The 26,373-nt window shown below is 35.2% G+C and overlaps 1 protein-coding gene across 2 annotated transcripts in view; it reads left to right on the top strand.

Annotated features, from left to right (window-relative positions):
• The window catches only part of VAV3 (vav guanine nucleotide exchange factor 3), a 161,637-nt gene that overhangs the window by 122,080 nt on the left and 13,184 nt on the right, over positions 1-26,373 (top strand). For both annotated transcript variants that reach the window (XM_065675231.1, XM_065675230.1), the window contains 6 exons: positions 11,222-11,358; positions 15,294-15,359; positions 18,029-18,063; positions 19,844-19,960; positions 20,663-20,750; positions 24,835-24,964. In XM_065675231.1, the coding sequence (XP_065531303.1) occupies positions 11,222-11,358; positions 15,294-15,359; positions 18,029-18,063; positions 19,844-19,960; positions 20,663-20,750; positions 24,835-24,964 (573 nt within the window). The remainder of the gene's footprint in view (positions 1-11,221; positions 11,359-15,293; positions 15,360-18,028; positions 18,064-19,843; positions 19,961-20,662; positions 20,751-24,834; positions 24,965-26,373) is intronic.

Below are 26,373 nucleotides of genomic sequence, written 5' to 3'. Positions count from 1 at the left end.
AGTTACGAGGCTTAATGGTGGAGACTTAAATCTCTAACTGCTTTTGCACATTGTGTGATGGTTTTGTTATTTGTCCATTTCTGGTGGTATTGATTTAAATCCTGCTGTATACATGGCTCAGGCATCTGAAAAACATTGAATGATCAAATGAGATCAAAGAACTGATGCTGGGATTTAAGTGCATAAGGGCTATTCTTTGACAGGGCAGCATTTCTGGGAGAAACAACCAACTCCAGGTGTTCTGCTGGTGTCAGTTTGATCTCTGGTGATTCTTTGATGTAACTAGAAGTTGTTGCCACAAGGTGCTTTTTCCCACCCAGGGGTCCCTTCCCTGCTCTTTCTTTCAAACCTAGCAGTCATCCAGTTGCAGGGCTAAATAGCTTCAATAAGATAACAGAGAACTGGTCATGGCAGGTGGCGGTGGTGGTGACAATGGGGAAATAAGTGATTTTCTTTCTGATTGGGTTGCTGAACCAGCTTAGTCCTGAGGCTGCACAGTTAGTGTGGGTGTGACAGAATACATGCATCTTGGGTTAAACAGAACATCAACCCATATGCTTTATTGCTTTCAGGTAGGGTTTATATCCTAACAAATTACCCACTGCTTGTCGGAGTAGTATATTATCCACATTCAGACTGGAAATGAAAAATAAAAGGAGAACCTTCGCTATTGCGAAGATGAATGTATGAGGATTTTCTCTGGGGAAAGGGAAGATAGAAAAAGGTTTTAAGATGAAGCCTGATTGTTATGGTAGGACTGACAACAGGCCATGGGACTTGATTCCTGTTGTTATTGTCTTTGCTAATTTACCAATAACTTCTTGATTTTGCAAGAAAGATCAAATGATCATAGATGCTTTTCTTGTATGTTTTCATTTTTTTTTCTTTAAAACAGCACATTTTTCCTGCTTATTATTTGTTTCTCATGTGATCCATTTTTAAATTAAGGACTTACATGTAATCATAGGAAATTAAGCTGTTTAATTTTTACACAATGAAAAAAAATTGTATCAAAAATTAAAAATATTTTTCTTTGATAAAAAGGAGGGGAGTTTCTGGAAAATTTAGTGCATCTGCATAGTACATAAGTTTTGCTATGCCAATCCTCCTAGAAAAGAAAGGGTAGCTTCTAAATGAATACAGTGAGATCAGATAATATGTGTGAAGGCCCCTTCCAACCCAAACCATTCTGTGATTTTAGGATACATATGTATTTATACTTAGTGCATACTTAAAATGCGGTGTGAATATCTGTGTATATCACGTGAATGAGGCTAGAGATACTACAAATGCATGAAGAAATTGAAAGTATTTATTCCTTTTGGATTTCCTGCAAATTATTTTCATAGATTGCTGATGCTTCAGATGTGCAAAGTATGCCATATAAAAACAAGCAAACAAAGAAAAAAAAATAAAATTGCACAACTGTATATTTAGTGGTAAACAACTTTACGTTGTGGTAACAGTGAAACATGTGCTTATCCTTTTTCCTTTTATAACACAAATATTTTGTAATGAAAGCAAATTTTGTTCTCTTTTTCAGAAGACAAAAAGTTATTCATTGTAATATATACAAACCAGCAAACAGTATGCATGCTTTTTGTTTGCAGATTTGTTTCAGCCAAAGCAAGTGTCTTTTCATTGCTTAATATAATGGCGTAATTGTTGGCCACGTTTATCTGTGATGCTTCCATGCAAAGAAGGTCTATGCGGCCTGAATTTTTTTTGCATGTAGGTTAAGAACTGTCAGTTGGGAAGTAAAAGAGGTATCTGCAGTAACAAAGGTAGAGGTCACAGTAAAGAAAAATTGCTTGAAAAGGAAGATCACAAGAGCATTTAACTTGAAAAGCTGAAGGATTATGTAGCATTACAAAAAGGGTGCGTGCGGGCAAGATTATTCTCTCATTTGCTGGAACCTGCCTGCTTTGCTAGGCATCAGCCACTTCACCTTCACATTATGTAATAATTTAAAATTCCTCCCTTGTCATATGATTTGTTTCTCTTAAGTAGCAAAAATGGAAATTAACAGTTTATTTTAGAGGCAGATGCTATTGGTCAATACTGAGCACAAAAGAAATTGCATGAAAGAATTTAATTTTAATTTTTACAGTGGTTGATGAATAAAATCTCAGCACATTTTCAGCAATGTATGTTTTAAAATTTTGAGACCTATGAAACATTCTAGGTAGCATAAGTCTTTTCATGGGTTATATTGTGCATGGTTACCAATTTGCTATACATTATTATTATTTTAATGTACAGTTTCTCTGTGTTGAAGTGTTCAGTGTGTTCAGTAGAATGACTAATTCCATTTGTGCTGAATAGACTTGTTAAAAGGTAGGGCTGCCTTCTGTCATGCCATGCTTTCAGGCAGGCTGCAGGTAAGGTTGCACTATCATATTCTTACTGCAGTATATTTCTTTTTCAGAAAGAACAAAGTTTATGTTTGTTTATACTTATCAAGTTATTTCTGACATTATATAATCTGTGAATGCTCAACAACAGAAAAATATGTAGGTCTTGGACAAGATTCATACAAGGTTTTACAAGTAGTAAATTCAATTTCCAAAGTAGTACTCTTGTTTTCCAGTTTTTTCCTCTTAGTGCTTGCTGCAGAATCATCCCTGGGCAGACAGAAGGTAGTATTAAAAATCTAGCTCAAAGTAATTAATTCTGGGGAATAATTGATTTTTATCTTCCAAGATTCATCCCTGTTTTTCAGAGACTTGCTGCACGTAATCTACTACTGTCTGGACACACCTTCATAGCTCATCTACAGTACCTGCCCAGTGTAAGTTGTTAGCTCCTCAGGGCAGGTACTTGTTTGAGCAAATAGACATTTTAGAATGCCATGGCACCACATTAAAAGATGTGATAATTAACACAGGTTAATTTTCATACTGTGTGCTATTATAAAAAGGCAATACCTCATGTACTACACTAGTTAATTCATATACCAGAATTCTAGTTTGCTCAATTTTAAAGAAAATAATGATGCTTCTTAGTTTTGAGACAACATTATTTTTAAAATGTATATCCCCAATTCACCTAATAGACAAAATTGAAATGATGAGAATTCACTACTTTGTCAAAACAAATGAAAACTGTATTTTTGAAACCTAATTATCTTTATTCACATAAGACATTCAGCACTCAGCAATTTCTAACATTTGTTCCAAGTGCTGAGATTCTTCTCAGTCTAGAATATTCCAAAATCGTTTCTCTTATAATAATAGCTGCCTGTGTCACTGCAAGTAAGGACTAGTTGCCTGAATAAGTATTTGAAGTTAAAATTGCACAGAACGCAAGAGCTTGTCTTTAATACTTGTTTGGAGGAAGACATGCTATGAAAGGGAAACCAAGGTGTGTCTGCAATAGAAAAACAGTTTTCACTGTACTTTATCACTAAAATTGTGTGACTGACCATTGTAGTCGGTGACCTTCCTGGCTGTCTTCTGTTTTTTTCAGCACAGTGCCGGAGAGGGCCCTCTTCTCTGAGAGAGGACAAACTGCAGACACCAAAGTTTTAAATGCCAAGTACCTGGTTTTGAGTATAAGTTATAAGACATTATATTGGAATTGCACACTAAGTTTCTAGTATTTTAAACATCCTTTCTTGCATTTGCAATCCACAGTTTTCCACCTAGGGAATGTCCATTTTTTTTTAAATAAATGTGCTAGTTTCTGTGTCACGCTTAAAAACACAAAATTGACAGTGCAGCTGGAGCTTGTGGTACTTAATCTTTCTAGTATTTGGTATTTGACTTTCTGAAAATGGGTTCCTTTATTGCTGCAGTTACATATGGATGTACAAACTCAAGTATGTGTATTTTAAGAGAAGACTCCAGTGTCAGAATGATGGCTAGGACAGCTTCTGAAAACATTTGCTGTGCAGACAGGAATGGGTTGGCATGTGCATGTCAGTAGATTCTTTCTGTAGTGTACTTGAATAATTTTCAGATTGCTTTTTTTCTATTGTAACATTTTGTCTCCTGACTTCCCCAAATCTTTAGTTTCTTTTCCTTCTGTTCTGTTGAGGAACAAAAGGAAATTTAAACCTGAGCAGTGAATCTGAGGGTGTTGTGAGCAGAACCACCCTTAAGGGCATGAGAGACACATGGTCATCGGTCATCTAAATAATGATAGGTTCATTCTTTTCCCTAAAGGCAGCTCGTATGGCTTTGTCAATTTTAAGACCATGGCTGTTGAGAAACGTTTCTTCAGTGCCTGTTTTCTCTTGTAAAGAGGCAAGCTTCCAAATTCCTTAAAATTAATGTCACGATGTGCCAAATGTCCCTGCTTAGGAGTTAAGAAAATGCCTTCTGTTATTTTTCTAAATAAAAATTTTGATTCTGAAACTTCAGTTTGGATTCTGAATTTTCTTAGCTAAATTGCTTATTTCTAATAAAAATAAATGGTAGCTATATTTATAGGAGCGCTAAGCTGAGCATTAATTTTGGTCTTCACATGGAAGACCTGAAAGCTGCTGCTGAGAGGGGACTGTCCACTTAAGTGAGTGTCCTGTTCCCAAGATGCTAATTTTACTAATGCTGCTCATATTGTCCCTAAGCATAAAAAGAAAATTATCCTCAAATATTTTTGTTAAAAAGACATTTGAGTTAAGTCAAATATGATGTTCAGAGCAGGATGTCCATTTGTCTATACATTGGTCTTTAAGCAAAACAGACTACTGTAATGTAAAAAAAAAAAGAAAATCTATGTAGAAATATTTCACAAGTCACACAATTTCAGAAATGCAACCATGTGAAGTGAATAACATATCTAGACTTGTTTATTTTCCTTTTAATGAACTCCTGCTATGATCTGCCATGTCGGATTTTCCTACAAATCCAAGTTTTGTGTGGATCTTAACTGGGAAGTGGAGATATAGCTACTTAACAAGGTTTGGTTTTTTTTGCTAATGATCAGGCCTACAGAACCCAGAGAAGAAAAAGAACTTCCTTGGTTGTGGTGTTTTTGTTTCTGATAACAAGTTGTTGATCAGATTGTTAGCAGACAGATTTTTCCTCCCACTTGTCTTCATTTTAGTTGATGGTTGACCATTTTTGCAGAGGTCTCTGCCAAGAATACGGTTTATATATGTAGCAGTGAAAAGAAGTGGTAGAAAAATTGAGTCTTTGATAGAAGATTTGACAGGCATTAAAGGACTGGAGGGAACCCAAAATGTTGCTTCAATAAGGTTTTTCTCAGGAGGTACAAATGGTAGGAACAGTTGAAGGAGGACAGCCACAGAAAGCAGAGCTAGGTCTGTAACAAAAAACCCGAAACTCTTCAGTAGTATTACAACAGTCTTAAATCTGCTTCTGTGAAAGAGAAATCTGTATGTTTATCAGATGTGGTTTGGAGAGCATTACAATTTTGTCAACCAAATAAGGAAATAATGGAGATTCTGCATCTACCCCTTCCTTCTCTCTCCCTAGGCTAGGTCTCTGTTTATGGTGTAAAGCTCTGCCAGGGCTGCTTTGCTTATATATCTAAAGAAGCAGAATCTTAAATAGCTAGTTAAGACTCATGGTAGCTGTTAAATGGTTTAATAATCAGCCTTCTGAAGTTTTTTGACTTGAAACAGCAAACTCAGGGGTTGTGGTTAGTGATATGAAGAATATTGAGACTTTATTTAACAGTACTCAAAGACCAAACAGCTAAAAAGAAGACAAACAAGCGAAATATTCAGAGCTGATTCTTAGGCACTGTTAGCACTTCAGCATCTTGCCTGCATGTAAGGCTAACAAGCAATATCTAAAAATAGAACTTTTAATTCTGATGGCATAAAAAAATGACTTAAGTTTGGGACAATTAAAAGTTCAATTTAAGTATCTTCTTTAAGGTATGTTAATGTACTTATTTGTTGTAGTTATTTTGTCCAGTAGTAATTATTTAAATCACCGACACTCTGAAAAGTGCATTTAAAAAACTGCTGGCATATTCCACATACACCAGTTCTGTATTTTGTGTTGTAAGTCCTTGGCCTGAATGTAAAAAAAGAAAAGGCATATGTCATTGAGTTGAGATTCTGGAAACAGTAAAATGTGGCCATGTCAAATAGTCTAAAGTTCTGATGAAAATTTAAATGAAGTCAGGAGGGTTTCTTCCATTGCATTAGTGTATTTTAGATCAAGTTACAAATATTTGGTGACTAGACTATATTTTTCCTAGAGAAAAAAAAAAGTCTTTAAGTCTCATATTAACTAGGAATGGATTTTTAATGCAGACAAAGCTGTTTTGTATTTATGTGCTAATGGTATATAGTATATCCCCAAATTCACCTTTGAACCCTGCTCTCCTATACGCTATATCATTATTCTGTATGTTAAAATAATCCCTGCCCAATGCATAAACCATGTTCTCCATTGCTTGGAAATAACAGATGCTGGAGTCAGTTTTGACAGATAGAAGTCACCATAGGCATGCATTCTGCATGTCAATAGCAAAAAATAACATTTTTGAATTTCTGCGTGAAACTGTGAGGGTAATTCAGTGCCATTCATAAATGCAGAACTGACATAAGGGCTACAAGTTATTTGTATGTTCTTATCATTTCATATGTAATGGGTGTTCTAACTTATGTACTATGCTAATTTTAATATATAACCTTCTTTGACTCAGCTATGAGATTAAATACTCAAACGCATGACTTGGTTTATGAAAGGTTGTTTATTTGTTTGGTGTTTTTTTTGGTGTGTGGTGGTTTTTTTGTGGTTTTAATTTATTTTTTTTTTTAGTTATATATATATATATACATACACACACACATGTATATATATAGGGTTTCTTTTGTAATGTAGCCAAATTGAGTGTTTGTAAACCCTGACTGTAGTATGCTTTCTGTTTTTCTCAAGAGCAACAATTTAGATCATCAATTTGTGTTAGGTCTGTGACCAGGAGCTTGGCTATGAAGACTTTTCTGGGAATCTGGGGGTTTTCTTGGTTTTCAAGTGAAATGTATCTCCGCCCTTCAGTGGTGGAATAACTGGATCAGTTTGCTTTTTGATCTCAAGGTTGGAAACTGCCAGGCTGGTTTTGCATCTTTAAATTAGGTAGCTTCCTGACAAAAGCGGTCAGTCACATGGAAATCTGACCTCCTAGAAGTCAATGGTATTTTTATCATTAATTGTAATAATACATGGCTGAAATCTTGACCTTGTCCATTGTGTTAGAATTTTATCTGCTTTTAAATGTACTCATGAATAACATTTTTGTGCCAGATAGATTTCCAGTTTTCTGCAGTTGTCAGTACTGCAGCTATGTACATAGTAATGGCAGTGTCTCTAACGCTTATCATACTGCACATTTTAGTCATTAATGCATAATGTTTCTATACTGTTTCTGTCATGAAAAATCCATAATTACACTTAAAACATTCCAGGTTTCTGTAACATACCACTTTTTTTTGTTTGTTTTGTTTTTGTCTTTATTATATTACAGCAGGTACTCAGGATTCTTAATCTGTATATTTGTGGTGAATCCATGTGCCAATGAAGAATGAAATTTCAGGATAGACAAAGTATTCTAGATCTTGTCTGTCTAAATTTCGGTAAAGCAGTTGGTATACTGCCTTAGAGAACTTGATCTGTTATGAGAGAAGGATAAAAGAACTTGGTTCATTTAGCCTAGCAAAATGAAGGCTAAAGGGGGCATGATTGCTCTCTATAACTACATGCTGAAAATAAATGCAGACAAGGAAAAGAACTATTCAGGCTGCTGCCTCTAGATGGGCTTAAGTTAGCCATGATCCAGTTTACACTGGGAAGTAGAAGATTCTAAATCTCAGAGAATAAAGTTCTAAAATAAAGAAATAAGTTTTAGGATAAGCTTGCTAAACAGCTGGAAGTTTGTATCACCTGGTTCCTGTGATAAGGATGTATGGGACTTGATCCATCCACACCCCTCTGCTTTGTTAGGAGGTGAAAGGCTGTCCAATTAAATGTACACAATCTCACTGTTAATCTGCTAAACTGTTTCTGAGCTATTATTATAATATCTGTGATTATACTGTGAAAAGAAAGTTGAGTATTCTGTTTGGAGCTTTTTGACTCTAACTCAATTTATTAACCTTTCTGTACCCCATTTATATCTTCTGTGCTATATGGTGTTATAAGGGAAAGAACACTTATACATGGAAAAATAGCCGTTACAGTGCAGAAAGTGCTTGTTTGATTGATTCAATGATGTCATTTAGTCTTTTGTTCTTGAAAAGAACTAATTTTTTAAAAATATTTCAAATCATGCAAGGACAGGTCCTTTTGATGATATTTTTATACAATGACTAAAACACACAAGTTGCACATTCACTGCTCTTGTATCTTTGATCAATATACAGGCTGTCTATGCATGTCTTGTATTGCTGATGTTGAAATTAATATATTCTCTGTGACTCAGACACTTCTGTTGTTGGAGAGTGAATTTACTTTCAGTTGTTATACTTTGAGGTACAAAGAACTTTTCAGAATCTGAGTCAAATCTAACATATGCTTAGATAATTAGCACCAGAAGTATTTTCCTTTGTTAATACATGTATCTTTGGTCAGTGACGTGAAGGTAGTGCACAATATCATTATTAATGTGGGTGAATTAATGAAATCACAATGTTATTCTGAATTATTGCAGTGTATGGGTATTCTAGCTATGTATCCTTGTTATTCCAGATGCTGATTTATGCGGGTCTGGTGACAGTGTGTATCCATTGTGCTAGGCAGCGTGTATTCATAGCTAAGACAACACCGAACACAAAGAACTCTTAAGTAGACCCAAAACAACAACTGGATAAATGTTGATAGTAAAATTCCTGTGGAAGAATAAGATTTGTTTGTTACCATAGTGGAGAGCAGCTGTAGTGTGACAACACTGTAGATATACCAGTTTCCGTAGGCATTATGGCAAACAAGTTTTAAGAATGGATCTGAAGCATGGTAGTGAACTTTCTTAAGACTAATCCAAAAACCTGTTTAAATGAATAGGATTATTTCTAGTGATGTCAAGAGGCATTAGATCAACTCTTCCAACATTGTATCTACTGAGGGTAATTTTGTAATCAAAATGCTGTAGGATTGTACAGAATTAAGCGTATTGTTTTATACACAAGTATTCTAGGCATGGTATGTTTTAACATGATTAATTCTGCATTACCTCTTGAAAAATTCTGCTAGATGACACAGCACAATATTTTTCCCATGTTCTCTTGGTGTGGATAATTGTAATTAGCAGCGAAATAGAAGGAAGAAATTATTTTGTGATTACTCATTTCCCCCATATGTTATGTATAAAAAATCCCCAGGATTTCCACAGAAAAGTGCATGAGAGTGTTTCTTCATCATCTTTTGATGTTTTAAGTATATTGTTTTTCTGGTGTTTTAAGTATATTGTTTAAGTATATTGTATTGCACAATAAAAATTTGATAAACTAAATCACCTGTTACAAGGTTTCATTGCAGGAATAATTTTTACATTTGTTTTGACTTAAAAGTATGTCTGTAAGATGAGTGCATGCTTAAAGTTTGTTTATCATATACAGAGCTATCACTTATGTTGTGATAAGGGAGTTTCCTAGCATTAGGCCAAAGTTGGCAGCTTTCAGAAGATATTTGTGTGCAGCACTGCTTCTATTTGCTGTGCAATAGATGCAACATTTGTTAATGCTGAATCAGTATTTGAAAGCATGACAGCCTTCAGTTGAGAAATAAAGCAAAGTCTAGTGTTTACCAAAGTGAAATAAAGGCTTACTAATAATTAGGTGCTCATTTTAAGTATGCCAAATAACTTGAAGAAATAGTAAATGTTATGGTGTCATTTGGGTTGAGTAACATAAGAGCTGTATTATTTTGCTTAATGTTTCATTAGCACTTTGGATTAGTATTCTTAAATGCAGAGACTAGTAATTATTGAAAGTGATCTCTTTTATGTTTCATACAATTTAAAGGAGATCATGGATATTTGTATTTCTTGCCACCTAAATTACAGTAATGATCTTGCAACAGAAATGTCTTTTGTAGGCCTGCTGATCCTTTGTTGTTAATCCTGACCCTCCAGCAAGAAACTGGTTAAATATGGCATTGCAACTACTTTGACTTTGCATGTTTTCACTCTTACTTGTATTTATTAATATACATTATTACCAATCTTACTGAACCAAAAAGTTTCTGTTTAAGATTATAAATGGATATGCCCACTTTATTTTAGCAGTTTTTAACATCCCAAGTGCAGTTAAAACCACAGAAATGATTACATGAAGTTTTATTTAAACGTAGAGGAGAGTAATTAAAAATAGAGCTGTTGTGTTAAAACAGTGCTTTCCTTCATAGTATGAAGAGTAGAAAAAACAATTTTCTAAAAGATTTTAAGTCTACTATGTTTGTTATGGAGTAGGTGAATACTTTGCTTGTTTTCAAGTATTCTAATAATACAACAGTACACTTTTTAAGTGCAGTACTCTATCTGTCCGTAATAGCCCAAGTAGGTTTTCAAAAATGCCATTATAGTTACAAGAACATGGAGGTACAGCACCCACAGTTCTCTGTTCCAGCTGAAATCCAACCCCATATTTGATACGCACTTGTGGAGACTCTTGAGTAGTTATAACCAGTGATTTAGTTCTTTGTACAGTCTTTGGGGAAAATTTTGTAGAATGCTTGCAGTTTAAAAAAAAAAAAAGAAATCACATATCAGAACCTGAAATTGACCCAGGCTTTGCTCTGTGTATCCAGAAACATTGTCAAAATGTGAAAATTAAAAAGTAAAGAATAAAAAAATATAAAAAAGGTCTTATGAGCAGCCTAGAAAGATTGTTATTCTTTACTGTCTTGAACACCTTCATGTCAGAGTAGGCTTTTTGGTAATAGTTGTCTAAAGCTTATGAGATTATCCATATTGGTTTCTTTAATATTAGATCATCATAATTTTTTGACTTGACCTTCAAAGATAGCCTTAATAATGAACTTTATGTAGATCCAGGTGTGTGTGTGTAGAGGAAAGAGCCTCCATAGACACGAAATCAAGTTTACCCCAAGAAGAAGGGGAGGACAAAGATGTTATTTTTAGTAGCTCTTTCCTATTAAGTTGTATGCGGTGTAGTACTAAGGCATTGCCTTACCACCTTAGTTATATCGAAGACATAGTGTCTCTTTGTTGATTGATTGCTTTTGTGGTCTTCAGATTTTCTAAGTTGTCATTAAAAATATATGGTGACTTTTGTTTGTTTGTTCAGGTTTACCAAAAATGCAAGTAATTAGAAACTACAATGGAATACCACAGCCGGCGACTCAAGATGGTCCACCATTGCATATTCAGATTGGTGACACCATTGAACTAATAAGAGGAGATGCACATAGCTTATTTTGGCAGGTATTGTATCATTTAGCAAACGGCTATATTCCATTAGTCCCAGTAATTAAATTCTTACTGATATGTTGCTCTTGTAACTTTTTTCCTTTTTGAATAACAAAAGAATATCTTTGTGTTTTACACAAAATAAATGTCTTATACAGGTGTTTTGACTTTTAAAATGCCAGTAGTTCCTATGTTGTGCAAAGCTTCATTCTTGCAGCCTTTAAATAAAATTCATGGTGATAAGTCTGCAAGAACATGGCACTGGTAGCAATCCATCTAGTGAAATCATAAAAATTAAGGATAACATCTGACATATAAACAGCAAAGTCCTGCGAAGTTTCAGTCACTGCTTCTTTAACATAGCAGAACTAAAAGCTAAATTGGAAAACTCAGTTAAAAATATTAGATTTATAGTGGAGAGAAATAGCTCCGCAAAACAAAACAACACCTAGACATCTTGACAACCTCTCAGCTCGTTTAAGCGGTTTTTTATGTATATGGGAAAAGTATAGTCTCTTGATGGTACAATTAAGTACCAAGTGATTCACATCACTACCACTGTTACTGAAATTTCTTTATAACAGACAACTATAAACAGATTCAAAATGCTGTCTTGCATTCACTTTAAAGATAAATGCACTAAAGCAGATCTTATTTTTCTTGATTGTTTTCTTGACTTTTCGTAACAGAGTCCTGCATACTACTGATATTATTGTATAAATTGAAACAGAGCTAAATAGAAGAACTTTCAGGGTAGTAATAGAACAACAACTGGGAAGCATTTGTTGTTGTTTTGATTTGTTCATGTTTTTGTCATTTTTCTTTGAAGCTATAACAAGTTAATGAATGTAATATTTTACATAACAATAGACTTGTTTTATCTAGTTAAAAATATGTAAATAGCACCCTGAAGACCTCCCTAAAACAGCCCAAAGCATTCCAAACCCAACAATCAAACAAAGCAACAGCCTTCCCCCTGCAAGGTCTTGGGTTCTGATCCAGAGAGGCATTTAAGCACACTCTTGATCTGGGACTGGCTAGAATGTAATCATCTGACTAATACATGTAGTACAAGCCAGGATTATGGGCATCTTCTGTTGCCATGTTCACATATATCTGTCAACTCAATCTACTGGAATTTGTCTTAGATGTTATTTGTACCTGTCATGCTAAAGAATTTAGCTAGAATTTCACCATGTTTAACTAGCAGAAACCAGACAGCGTGTGAGGCTTTTCTCCCCAGAAGCCTTTGTAATAGCTTTGAATCTTAATGAAAATTGTCATCCCCATTAGCATCATTCTGGAAATTTTGTTTTCTCACAAGCTGTCTTGTCACAGACTGCTTAATACAGATTTGCTTAAGCCTTGTAACGACATCATTTTAAAATGCATATTAAGAAGAAAACCTGCAAAACAATTTGTATTAAAATGTCTAATTTTTATTCAAGAGGCATTTTAAACTAATTTACCGCTGACCTGCAAGACTGATACTAGAATGGATTTTTAAGTTGACCATCAGTTTAGAAAATCAAATGCTTGTAATAGATAAGTATGTGTGGTTTAAGTACAGTTTTCTCATTCTTTACAGTGCATCAAATAAACACCACAAATTACTAAGCGAGGCTTAAGCTGTAGCTTAAGTTTGATCAATGTATTTTCAGAGACTTTAACATATTTAATTTAGTGGCTGGTCTTAAAGACTGCGATATTGCTTGTTATTCAGATAAAATTAGTATTGTAAATAAATATTACTTTGGGAGACTGTGTCAGAGCTCTGCTTATAAGCTATGTCTGTACTTCAGAGGAATTCATGTTTAGGGCATAAATAGAATATATGGATGCAAAGGGTAACCTGTATTAAGGCAGATAATGGAAAAGAGGGCAAGGAGGTTTTGCTGAACACAGGTTCAGATCTATAAGACTCTCACTGTTTTGACCATATTTATTTTTTTTTAATATCATTGCTATTCTGCATACTATAGCTTAAATATTGCTTAACTACTTTTCTCTCTCCTCTGCCTCCTCTGCACTTCTCTGTGGATTTGGTTAAGATGGCAGTTACTGGGGTTACTAGCTGTGTGTGAGAAATAGCATAATGATTTCCCTAGGAAAATGATGCATTCATTTATTGTGCTTAGGGTATCACAATCAAAGATGGTTTTCTTTCTTTCATAAATCCTCAACAGCTCCACGCTGTTTGAAATCACTGAATTGTTTTGTGGGGTGATGCTAGAGTACAGTTACACACTTAGTGTTGTGGGAAGAAAAATGAACTAAAACCGAAAGAAATTCCATGTCTATTCCTGAAGCATTTTTCCTCTTTTATTTTTTTTTTGTTGCAATAATGTCATATAAAAAAAAAAAGCAAACAGCAATTTTCAAGGTTACAGTGCTTGTGAAGTACTCAGTCTAATCATGAAATGCTCATAGAATATTATGTTTACAGTTAGTAAATTAAATAAATGAAGTTTAGGCATTTATGTGCTTTTAGAAATCTGTTCTGCACTTTTTTTCTTGTCAAAATATACATTTTGATGTTTCATTTTATGTAAGTGTTCAGAAATTTTAGGTATGTGCTCTGTTCTGCTCTGCTCTGAAAAATGTGTTTGGCCAAAGATGTTTTCTGTTTTGCTGTTCTGTCTGTCTGAGGACGTACTCTTCAGGGGACCTTGGTGGTGAATTGTAAGCTGCTGAGGTCATTTTTGGCCCTTAGAATCGCAGAGTAAATTGGTGGTCCTGCAACTTTGGGCAGCAGTTGTGTTGCATAAAAGGCCTGGTTTAGGCCATGCTGGATGCATCTCTGCAGCTGGTCTCCCAGTTATGGGCACGTGTAACATACTCAGTTTTGCTCCCTGCTATGCAAAAGATGTGGACAGGCTGGACAGGGTCCAGAGAAAGGCCATAAAAATGATCAAAGCACTGGGAAGCCTGCCGTATGAGGAAAGGCTGAGAGAATGTGGTTCAGCCTAGAGAAGAGAAGGCTCAGGGGAGATGTCACCACCCTATGTCAGTATTGAAAGGGTGGCTACAAAGGTGGTGGAGACTCCCTTTTTACAAAGTTTCACTTGGAAAAGATAAGTGGCGATGGCCGCAAGTTACTCCTGGTGAGAGCCCAACTGGACACAAGGAAAATTTTCACAATGAACAAGCCACTGGAATAATCTCCTAGGGACGTGGTGGGTTCCTCAAGACTGGAGACTTTTAAGGTTTGGCTGGGCAAGTTGCTGGGACATCTAGTCTAGGTCATGCTTTGCCAAGAAAGATTGGACCAGATGATCCTTGACATCCCTTCCAACCTGTCATTCTATGATTCTGTGCTGTGAATATCTCATAGGGAGTTAATCTTTAATTCTGTTAATATTCTTGTGCCCATGTGATTTCCTGCGATTTGTATAATTTATGGAAACCCTTAACTGTAGAATTTTGTGCCTGAATTGGTTGATGGATTATTAGCATAAATTCTCATTGGAGTCAGCATGATTTCTCAGGTGTTGCAACTGCTGCTGCATGGTGGTGTAGTCATTTTGGGGATCTGTAATGTTGCAGTGTGGCAGCTCTCACTAGAGTGATGCCAACTAAGGAGGAAGTAACTTGAAAGGAGATAATCAGCGTTAATGAAGATGCCTGACACTGGCAGACATTGACAGAACTGGGAATTGCAAACCAGGCTCTGACCTCCCTTCTTGAATCTCATCTCTCAGACCTTTCAGGTTTATCAGCTATAATTAATACTTAATTGTATATCTATTACCCCCCCAAACAACCAACAAAAAAACCCCAACAACAAAACCCACACAACTGTTAAGTAACATTTTATTGAATCAACATTGTATTTTGTATACTCTTTATGCCTTTATTGTCCTAAATCCTTGTGCGTGTATTGTTATTTACTATTAACCCTCATTATGTTTCAAAAATTAAATTGGTGTATGTGTGCGTTTTTTCTCTAGGGCAGAAATCTAACAACAGGAGAGCTTGGATTCTTCCCAAGTGATGCAGTAAAGCCTAGCCCATGTGTAAGTACAGTTGTTAATTCTGTTTGTCATCTTATAGAAAAAATGTCTAGTTCATACCATTGCTTTATTAATCTTACCTTATGAAAATCATATTGTTTCTAGTTACTCTGTATTTTCATAGTATGTTCAATATTGCTTAAAATGAAGCATTCCAAAACTTCTGGTTATTAGATTTAAATAGGACATGTCAAGAAAACATGTTTGAGAAGCAGATTTGTCTTTTGGGAATATTAATAAATTGAACTGTCTGAAGAGTTTCCAGAGTATAGAGCAAACACACTTTATGTGAAAGTGCACTTTATTCTTTCCCTAGCAGTAAGGTGAGAATGCTGTGATTCTAATCTATTCCCCAGTCACTTTGGGTTAAAGAGAGGAATTACACTGTAAGTAGTGAGTTTAAAAATGTGTAAAACCAATATGAAACTTTAAATTCAGGTGGCTCAAATAATTTTTTCCTCTTTAGGTTCTTAGCTTCATTTATTTCACACAAGGGTGTTCTCATTCTAGAAAAGTTCAGGATATAACAATCAGAAAAATTATTTAATCATGTATACTCACGGATTTCATATACATATGTGATGGTGCCTTAATATACTCTACACTTGCTCCTTCATTCTCTCTATAACACTGCGCATCATATCACTATGTGTCCCTTCATTGAGGTTAATTGATGTAAACTCATAAACCCAGTGATGAATCATATTCCTTACTTTGCTTTAAGGCAGCTTTAACTTCTTTTAACATGATTCACAACAGTTAGGCTTTATTAATAGAATTGTTCTCATTACAGCATCAAGATAGGCTACTTAAATGGTTTTTAAGTAGGTGGAATCAGCTGTTAGTGGCTGCATTTTGATATGCCTTTAAGGCTTATATTGTGCCTTTGTTTCTAAAACAAATATTCCTGTGATCCGAAACACTATAAATACATCAGTGTATCTTGAGACATCTTTAGTCATTTCAGAATTTTGAAGAGAGACACACAGAGTATTTGTGTGTTTGGGTATGAGAACAGGTCTAGAATAAAGATAAAAATGTCATGTGAACTTAGCTTTTATCTCTCCATCCCTTGTTTATTGCAGAAGTTGTGGATTTCCTGTACCATGGTGTCACTGTCCTGGACACAGGCAGCAGCTGCTATGTTGTTCCCTTAGGCTCTTGGAGCCACCCAGTCAGTCATTTTGTAGTATCATTGACAGCAACAGTAGCAATGTTTTAGAAACCACCCCTGTACTTTAAAGTAAAGGAAGCAGGATATCCAAGGCTAGAAAAAATACTACTAGGGTGTTCTGAAGATTGCTTTCTAGTGATAAAGCTTTCTGCAAAATTTTAAATATACTATTTAGAGGACTATTGAAAATAATACAGTTTTACAGAATGAAAAAATATTATTCATGAAATGTTTCCAACCAGTGTTATGATCAGAACAAAAAGATAAGTTGAAGCTTCACCACTGTTAACGTGGAAGGATGAAATATAAACATCTTATTATGATAAATGATGCAGTTAAAGATACTGAAAGATCAATCAGGTTTTAAACATACTATAACTCTTACTGTTATTATTAAGTCTAACAGTCTTTACAACAGCCTGATATAAAACCACCCACAAATAGCATAAAATACATACATCAAAAGACTTTAGGAATGAATATTGAATGAAAAACTGCTGAGCTTCAGAATATCTGTATTCCAGACTTATCACAGATGTACCTATAAACAATTTTTTCCTCTTTGCAATAAGTAGTTTATGTCAGCAGACATTTTCTGCATCAGCTGAGTAATATCTGGTTCTTCTAGCTTTACTTCAGTTTTCTCATTTCTATAGAGCTACTGGATACATAGCACAGTATGAGCCAAGAAAATGAAACAACATTTGATCTCTATCTATCTGTTTATAGATATCTGTCCATTAAAAATTAGTGAAAAGGGCTACTCATCTATTGTTTAAATGCTCTGGAAGATAGACTTAAAACATCTTTGAATTTTTATATCTTTCCAACATAGTAGGACCACTTGAAAAACTAAAGTGGGCTTTTTTTTTTTTGGTGCTTTGGGGTTGTTTTTTTCTTTGTTTTTTCTTTTTAGCTATTCTTTCTTCTCCTGCTGTTGGTAGAATGCATGTTATTTAATTAGTCCTATGGGGGATAGTACAAATCATTAAAGGTGCAATTCCTCTGTAGATGAAATATTTTATTGAAATATCTCACAGCATGTAATGACTTTGTAAGTACCTAGTTGGCCTTGAAACATCCCGTTTGGTTGCTTCACTAAAACATTTCTCATAGGAATTCTTTGTTAGTATTTTCATAATATGTTACCTTTTTCCAGATCTTGCCATTAGAGGTGGAGCTGCCCAACTGCCACCACTAGTGTATTTTTCGAATGTAGACACAGTCAGAAAAACTTCTATCAGGTCTATTAAGTAAAAAAATCCAACCTGTCACAGCAGAAAAGAGTTAGAATAGTCTGCACTGCTTTCAGAATGTATGGAATATTTATCCTTTATTATAACTTCCTTCAGAAGAAAAAAGACTTGCAGACTAATTAGATCATCTGTTTCTTTTAACTTGTTTCATCTGGGTATTGACAATTAAATCAATGCTATCTAATTTGTGTTGATTAGAAAAAAATCTTGATCTTCATTGTCTCTATCTTTTTATGTCTTAGGTTCCTAAACCAGTAGACTACTCGTCACAGCTGTGGTGAGTCCCTGTCTAGTCTTACAGGAATCAGTTTGAAAGAAGCAGTTACAGAAAGACAACTGTATTTATTACAGTTTAATTTGTGTTGGTTTAATTTTCCTAGGCTTTTAAAAGCAACACCATGAATTGCTTAAAAGCATTTCTGATGTAATAAAGTACTTAAAGATTCTGACATTTTGTTTACAAGTCTGTAGATGTGCAGCCTAAGTCCCAGAGGTCTGAAACAGAATAAGAGATGAGTATAACACAAAGTGTGCAAGTAGATCTTACATGTTAAGTGACTAAAGAGAAGGAATAATGTTACATACATCTTGTCTAGTAAATAATTCTGCATTCCCTTTTTTTTCAAGGGGGTGGGGCATAAAAAATGTGGAGGTAAAGGAGAAGGGTGTAACAAAGCTACTGACACTGTTGGTCTGGGGCTTCAGTAGTGTGTGAACTCTTTACCAGAATTCAGCTCACTTCTTGAATGGACATGGTTGGTGATGTTGAGAGAACAGAATAAGCATCACCTGCTTTCACTGTTTTTTATGCTTTATCATTTAGACATGACTTATGATTTCCTTTAGTTTGCCAAAAATGAAATCACAATTGGAACAAAACAATTACAGATTTATTTTTTTTTTAATAACAAGCCAGATAGAATGTTTAATATGTAAAATTGCTATTTTTAAATTAAATCTGCTCTATTTAAAATTTTTCTAAAAAGAAAGCATATCATTTGGATCAGTCTTTATCTTTTAAGAATTTGTAAGGCTTTACCGAAAAAATGACTTTAGGATGAAACTTGCTACTCTGTAACAATTCAAGCTTCAAAATGCGTGTTTCCTGGTGTGTTTCAAAAAATAACTATTTTTTGACTAAAGCTCTCTTGTAATTAGTAGTCTTAGTCTGAATTTTTACATACTAATTGTCTGTGATGTTGACTGTCTTTGGACTACTTTGTAAAATTGTAAAATAAGCATAATTTCCCTGGAAACCAGGTCAGTTCCCTCAATTAGCAGTTTATCCTCTGGTTTTGCAAGTAAACATGTGCTGACAAAGTGTCATGAAGTCCTACCAAGCTGGTAAAGCAGAGCAAGGGCACAAATCTGCTTTATGCAATCAGGTTGCAGAATTATTGACTTACTTGTCTTACTTTTCAACTCTTAGTATCAGCTTTCCCAAACTTGCATATATTAAGACTTTGTTGTTGTTGTTTCTTGTGGATGTTCAGTCTACCCGTTGCGCTTAGCCTTTAGAGGTTATGAATAATTATGAAACCAAATAAAATAACGTGCTTGTATGAGTACCAAATTTTTGCATGAGTCTTTTTTTTTTTTGTTGGTTTTTTTACCTAATAAATTGCTGGAGGCAGATTCTCCACTCTGTTGAGATAAATCCCACTAGATCTGAGGGAGGTTCAAAGGTTCTGGACCAGTATTTATTGTTTCACTTGCAACACATGATTCAGAAGAACATTTGGCTTTGTGAGCTATTCAAGGTAGTAGTCATTCAGCTAATGATCAGGCTCAAGTACTTTCCTTACCAGGCACTGCGTTCGCCATGTGCACGAGTACTTTTCTAATTAAGGATTCTACCCCACCACCCCCTGCCATGCAGATTTTCCTTTACGTTTTATTCTTCAGTCAAAGATCTAGAAGTGGTGTTCAGTTGCAGCTGATGTATTTTTAGGTCCCCATCGTATGCAGTATACTGAGACTTTGCATTGCCTATTTGATAGACCTTTCCTTATAGATCTAAAAAAATTCTAAGCAGTTTTTGTTATTCTCTGTTACAGGTTCGCAGGAGCAATGGAAAGATTGCAAGCTGAAAGTGAACTTATTAACAGAGTAAATAGCACTTACCTGGTACGGCACAGGACCAAGGAATCAGGAGAATACGCAATTAGTATTAAGTAAGTGGAACAAGATCTCCTATGGCAAGTTTTCCTGTTCACCTTTATGTCTAGATAATACGTGAAATAAATAAGGAAAATAACACCCTGTTTCAATTCATATAATCATACACAGGATTAAGAGTTGATAAAAGGAAACTGAAGTTGCTGACAAAAGTACCCAGGATTTACAGTAGGAAGGTAGCAATGGTTTTATAATGCTGGTGTAGGAAAACGGTCTGCAAAAATAATGATCTAGTATATTTGGTAAGAGTAGGCAAGTGTTTGGAGTGTAGTGTGATCTGCTTCTCTGAAGTGAGTAAGAATGTCTCATTGACTTCACTGAGAACTTGTGAAAGCCCTTTGCATTTCAGATGTTACAGTAAAATGTGGGTTCATAAATTCTGTGGATGCAAATTATTGCGAGGATCCTATTGGCTTTCGTGTGAGTTCTCACCCTGAATATAAAAGTAAGAAATATATGGGAATTCCTAAATAGAATGAGCAGTTAGTTGTGACTTCTCTTCTGAATGCAGATTGCCTCTTCAGCTGTCCTTTAATAAATATATTTGGTTAATTAGATGTCAACTTTGCTTTGGCACAGATATACATTTTGTCTCAAGAATTTATTTGTGTGGTGTTATTGGGGCATGCCCTCAGGTAATTATTGATTGCATCTGATTAAAGCCACATTTATATTCATAAGTTATTCATTGCCCACAGGTACAATAATGAAGTGAAGCACATCAAGATTTTAACAAGAGATGGCTTTTTCCACATTGCAGAAAACAGAAAATTTAAAAATTTAATGGTAAGCATCGATCAGGTTTCTAACAAGTGTGATTTTTCTATGTAGATATTGCTGTTAGCGAGAGCTACTTTAGTTTGTGAAATTACAAAAGGCTGTGAGAGATTTCAATTGTGTCCATACCTGCTAATAGAAGAAGTTTTGGTAGTTATGATTCCAAGTAGTAGTAATATGTGCTTAAAACTACATACTACTGGACTGTGTCCCTTGCAGTGATGTGAAAGACAGGAGGAATTTGAATCCTATGCTCCAGTCCATTATGGAGTTAGACTGAAACTTGGAAGGAGAATTTGATGTCTTTGGCAATTTTCTCTGTAAAGTAAGAATCCCTAAAAGTAGCTAGATGAGGGTTTCTTCCTAGCCTAGGGCATGTACATGTGTACTGCTGAACATAATGATGCTTATAGATGTGTAAGTTCAGAGGGAGAAGGGTATAAGGTGGAGCTGTGTCAGGGAGCCCAGAAAAACTCAGGGGAGACTAGTCTTCCTGGTCCTGATGCACCAGGAAATGAGAAGCAGATAGGGAATGGGGCTGTCTAAACTGCTAATAGCTCAGGAATCCTTGTTGGAATGACAGTAATCTGGAGTCAATATCAGTGAGTCTAAATTAAAGAACTGTGTGGCTACTTCAAAATTAATACTTTGTGGGAGCAAACTGCTCACACACAAAACATAGGCTGTTATTAGCTTTCATTCTAACTAGAGGAATAATTTATTCCCGGAAATCAGTTTTTAATGTTATGTCAGAGTCATGATGTACTGGTAAGAAATTCCTTTTTTTTTTTATTTTTATTTTTTTTTGTGACTTTAATTTGAAATAATCTCTTGATAGCTTATTGTGCTCAGACAAGACTCATAAATACAAGGTGTCTGAATAAATTACCTTAGCGCATTTGTAAAATTTTATTGCTTAAGCATTTTTTGATGCATTGGTAAAGGAAGCTCATTCAGTATATTTAGTGCAGTCAATTGGATTAAAACTTATGCTGCAACCTGTCAGAGTACTCTAAAATCATAAATAAAAATCAAGGACAGTGCAAAACTATAGCAGGAAAAGAAGCTTTAAAATCAGAAAGCCTTAGAAATTATTTTAATTTAACCAGTGATACTCTGTAAAGCCAGAACATACTACAGATCATGGTAAATCAAGCAGAAATCTATACTTTGACCCTATTGAAGTAAGTGCTTGTTAGAGTGGGAAGAACGTAAATTTACTGATAAAGAATGCACCAAACTGTTTCCACACTCTAATGATCTGACACTTAAAAACCAGCAAGTGTTTAGTGTTAGGACTGGGGACCTTATGGGTAGCAACAGAAATCACAGTGTTCTTCAAATGCATGCAAGAGGCGATTACTTAGTCTTGCAAACACTACTAATGGATTCATTGGACATAGGGGCCCTCTCAGGATCTTGACAAAGCATGTGAGCTGGATTTGCATGCTGCCAGGTACGTGCTTATGGCAATGATACAGTTTAATGCTCTGACTCTGGTTTCAAAATGGAGCTGAATGATCAGAGATAGAAGTACAAGACACAAACTTGCATAATAAAGAAACAAAAAGAATATGCAGTGCATTAAAGAATTGAAAGGAGAAATTTCTAGTGTTAAGGCCTCATCGCTACTGACTTAGCCTTGCTAGCGTTCAATTAGGAAAAAGTAATTTCATAACTCGGTTTTTAGAGTATTATGAAGTGTCTGCCCTTGGAAGTTAAGTAGGGAAGTGGTAGTGAAAGTCCTGTTTGCATGAGCCTTGGAACAATTGCTTTACTCTGGGTAGATGCAAGAGAAAAAGAAACAGTCTGGAATAAGAGAGGAAGGAAAAAAACAGTCTGAGTAGAACCAGGAGCAGAAGAGAGACAAAGCCAGCAAGCCAGGGAAGCCTGAAGTAGTGATCTGCAGTGACACAATGTTCTGTACTACTTAGAGTGTAACAAAAGTAGAATAGCTTTTGTACATAGTTTTCATAGTACATTTTAAAAACTTTCAGATGGGTAATTAAAATGTGCTGAGTGTAAAGCAGGCCAAGGTGTAGAGATGGGCCACCTCTGCTGCTGATGTGAATCATGGTAATGTGACAGACTCCTGAGGAGCCTTGTCCACACTGGCAGGGGCTACTTACCTTGTTTATCTGTGAGCTTGCCACTGTAATTTGTGTAATAAATGCTTTAGAGGCCAGTTATTTGTCTGTTTTCATGGAAGAATGGCATTAAATACTAGCTTTTAAAAGCAACTTAATCTTTGTGACCCAAAGTAAAAATTTCCTTAGTTTGTAACCATTGTACTTATTTGGTCAATAACTAAAATTTTTTCTGGTTGAAATTGTTACTAGATTTACCAAATAGCATAATTCTTACAGACTTAGTGCAAAAAGGTAACAAAAGTGGCAAACTGGTTATTTTTCCATTTATTCAGAAATCCTATTTTGCATGCTGCTTACTTACAAATCACCCTCCCTGTTGCCTTGGTAATTTGAATGTCTGGGTACTTGGTGGTGATACCTGACAGAAAATTTGGTTACTAACGTTGTAAATTGCATGCTGTGCTGATACCAGACAATAAAGCCCAAACAGTTCTTAGTTTCTTGGCCTTTCTGCTCACTTGGGTTGCTTGGCAGGTCTCTGATCAAGAACTGTTAAAGCAGGTGTAGATTTTACTTAGCTTTGGACTCTGCCTTAGAAACAGGTTCAGAGACATGCGACAGCTTACAGTGTGGGGAGTGAAATGCTCCAGAGTTCAGGAGATAGTCTTTAGACTGTTATCAAGAACTTACCATTTCTGTACTAGATCTTGATCTAAATAATTTGAGAGTCATTTTATTTGGCTGGAATTAATTAATCACTGATGTAGTCTCTTGTAGCCTTATAATTTTGTTAATTTTTAACTAGAAAGAATGGTTGAACAGAGTACTATTTCTTTATTTTGACCTAAGCTTGGCTTGGTCAACTTTGGTTTTGAAAATCTAAATATAAGTAAGTAGAATGGAATGAAAGAATTACTGGTCAGAGTGAAGGATTCACAGTAAATACATTGCTTTGTGCTTGCGTTTCTGAACAGTGAAACTCCACAGCTGAAGTATTATTAATCAAATTAAATAATTTGCTTTGAATTGTCTGGTCACTTTTATTCTGCTCTGTGTACAAACTGTGTAATATTAATATTATTTGCTAATGCAAATGTATGAGATAATAGCAGGGGTTGAAGATTGCAAAGGAAAAAACATGAGCTATCAGTTTCTTTAAAATGGGTGGTTTTTAGAATAGAAACTGAAGTACCTTACTTTCCTGGGTACATGAAGTATTTGAGATAGTTTTTTTTTATATTTCTATGTATGTGTGCATACATATATATAAAATTTGTGCATATATAGATAGATACATATAAAATTTGTCTGTGTGTGCATATGTATGTTTATATATTTGCACACATACAGACAAATTTTTGGATTGGGCGCAAGGAAAGTGTGAAATACTGTATGTTTCAGTCAGTGTGCAGTATCTATAAGAACTACCCACAAAAAACCCCTCAAAACACCAACAAAAAGATAACAACACTTCCACAACCATCCTCTCCCAAGGCAGAGGCTTGAAAGCTTTGTATGGTCCATGTATCTGTTAAGTAAGCTGCTGTTGACTTACATGCAAGCCTTATGCTTAAATTTGGATCTGTGTATACTTACAAATGCATTTGTGGATAAACATCTCTTATCACTGCACGAGAAATTTGAGAAAACAAAGACAGTTACCATTATATACTTATCAAGCAGCTGACCTTGCCTTCTGCCTGAATTCAGAAAAGCAAATACTGCTCCTTTGAGCCAAGCTGAGCAAGTAAGTGTTGACTCTGACAATAAGGTTTTACTTACTCCGCTCCCCACAACAAACCACCAGACCAAAAAGCAGTTGAGGAAGTGTAAAAGCAGTCAGTATTCGGGATACTCGATTTAAACAAAATAAACATGTACTGTGGGGTATAGTATTATAAAATAAGGTTATCAGTATGATTAAACTCATGGACTGTACACCAGAATGTTGACAAGAATGTGATTTCAGTTTCCAATGACCTAGTACTTTTCCTTTCTGAAAGGAACTTGTAGAATATTATAAGCATCACTCTCTCAAAGAAGGCTTTCGAAGTTTGGATACTACTCTTCAATTTCCCTACAAAGAACCTGAAAATTCAGCGGGACAAAGGAGTAACAGAACAGGTGGCAACTGTGAGTATTATAAATGTTTTTATGTTATTTTCTATCACATAAATATTAAAAGGACAAGTTACTTTGAACATCTTCATTTTCCATTTTTGACATATAACCAATTAATATGGTAATGCTTTTAGCTAGGATTTTTTGAAGCTAAGCAGATTCAGATCTGCCAGGAGGCTTATAAGCATGTCTAGCAGGTTTGTCTTGCTGCCAAACTTAAAATCTCCTTGATAGTCAAAAATCTATTAAGCATGCTGGCAAGAGATTAAATTGCATCCTGCCTAGGTTTTTTTGAGACATTTGCATACATGCAGCTACTAGTGTTAATATCTGTGACAATTTCTAATCCTTAAAAAGGGATTTAAATAAGTCAATCATGGAGTGTAGCCTTATGCAGTATCTTCTTAATGATATTACATAAATTTCCCAAAACCACCATTAGATTTACTGTATCATAATTATTTCTATGCCTGCCTGTTAACCTTATATGTTTATTACAGGCCTCTAAACTTTGAAAGTTAATGAACTACTGTACACTGTAAATAATAGCTAAAAAGTTTTGAAGTTTAGAAATAAACTGAGAAGATCTACAATGCACATGCTATTCTTTACTTAATGTGTTATGACTTAAGTTGATGTTAGCGTGAAATTTAGGACATGTACAAGTTCAGTGTTAATGGTAAAAACTCCCACATGGCTGGTCTCTGGAAGGTATATTATGTTTCTGCCAAAGAGCAAATATTAGATTTGCAATTTTGCAGACAATGGCTATATCTTTGTACTGCAACAGATAATAAGAGGAAAATAAACATTAATGGGGATTTTAACAATATGAAGACTGCTGTGAAAGACCGTAGGGTCTAGTCTAGTCTTTGTGACGATGAAGTTGGATGTGTTATTTTCATTTGCTGTTTGTGAGCTTTTGTTTACTTGCTTGCCTCTGTTCCCTACCATTTCTATAACTCTGGGGACATTCTTCCTCTCCTAATTAAAGTGAAGATAATTTAGGACAGATGATTGTAGGATACCAGTGTTTCTCTGAGCATTTCATTTACTCTGTCTCCATCCCCCATCTCCTCTTTATTCCTTCCATTTCTGTTTTCTTTCACTGCTTCCTAGGACTTCTCAGTTGTCCCCCTGCTATGCTGTATCTCAGTACATCTCCATTCTTAGTGAATTTTTCCATCACATCCTTTTTTCTCTTTAGCTTGCCATCTCATTTTGCCTCTTTCCTCCTCTTGTCATCTCTCATGCTTTCTTCATCTCTTGCCTCTTCATAGCATTTGAGGCCTTAACTCTTGAGAGGATATGCCCCACTTAGTTTGCTTTGCATTTATTTGAATTATTATTGACTGTAAGCAGAACCAGTTTGTGTGTTTTTCATTCTTAGGCCAGTTAGAATCTATCTGTACTGTCCAGCA

The sequence above is a fragment of the Lathamus discolor genome, chromosome 3 (assembly GCF_037157495.1).
Source record: "Lathamus discolor isolate bLatDis1 chromosome 3, bLatDis1.hap1, whole genome shotgun sequence".
NCBI lineage: Eukaryota > Metazoa > Chordata > Aves > Psittaciformes > Psittacidae > Lathamus > Lathamus discolor.
This window is presented reverse-complemented; position numbering and strand designations above follow the sequence as displayed.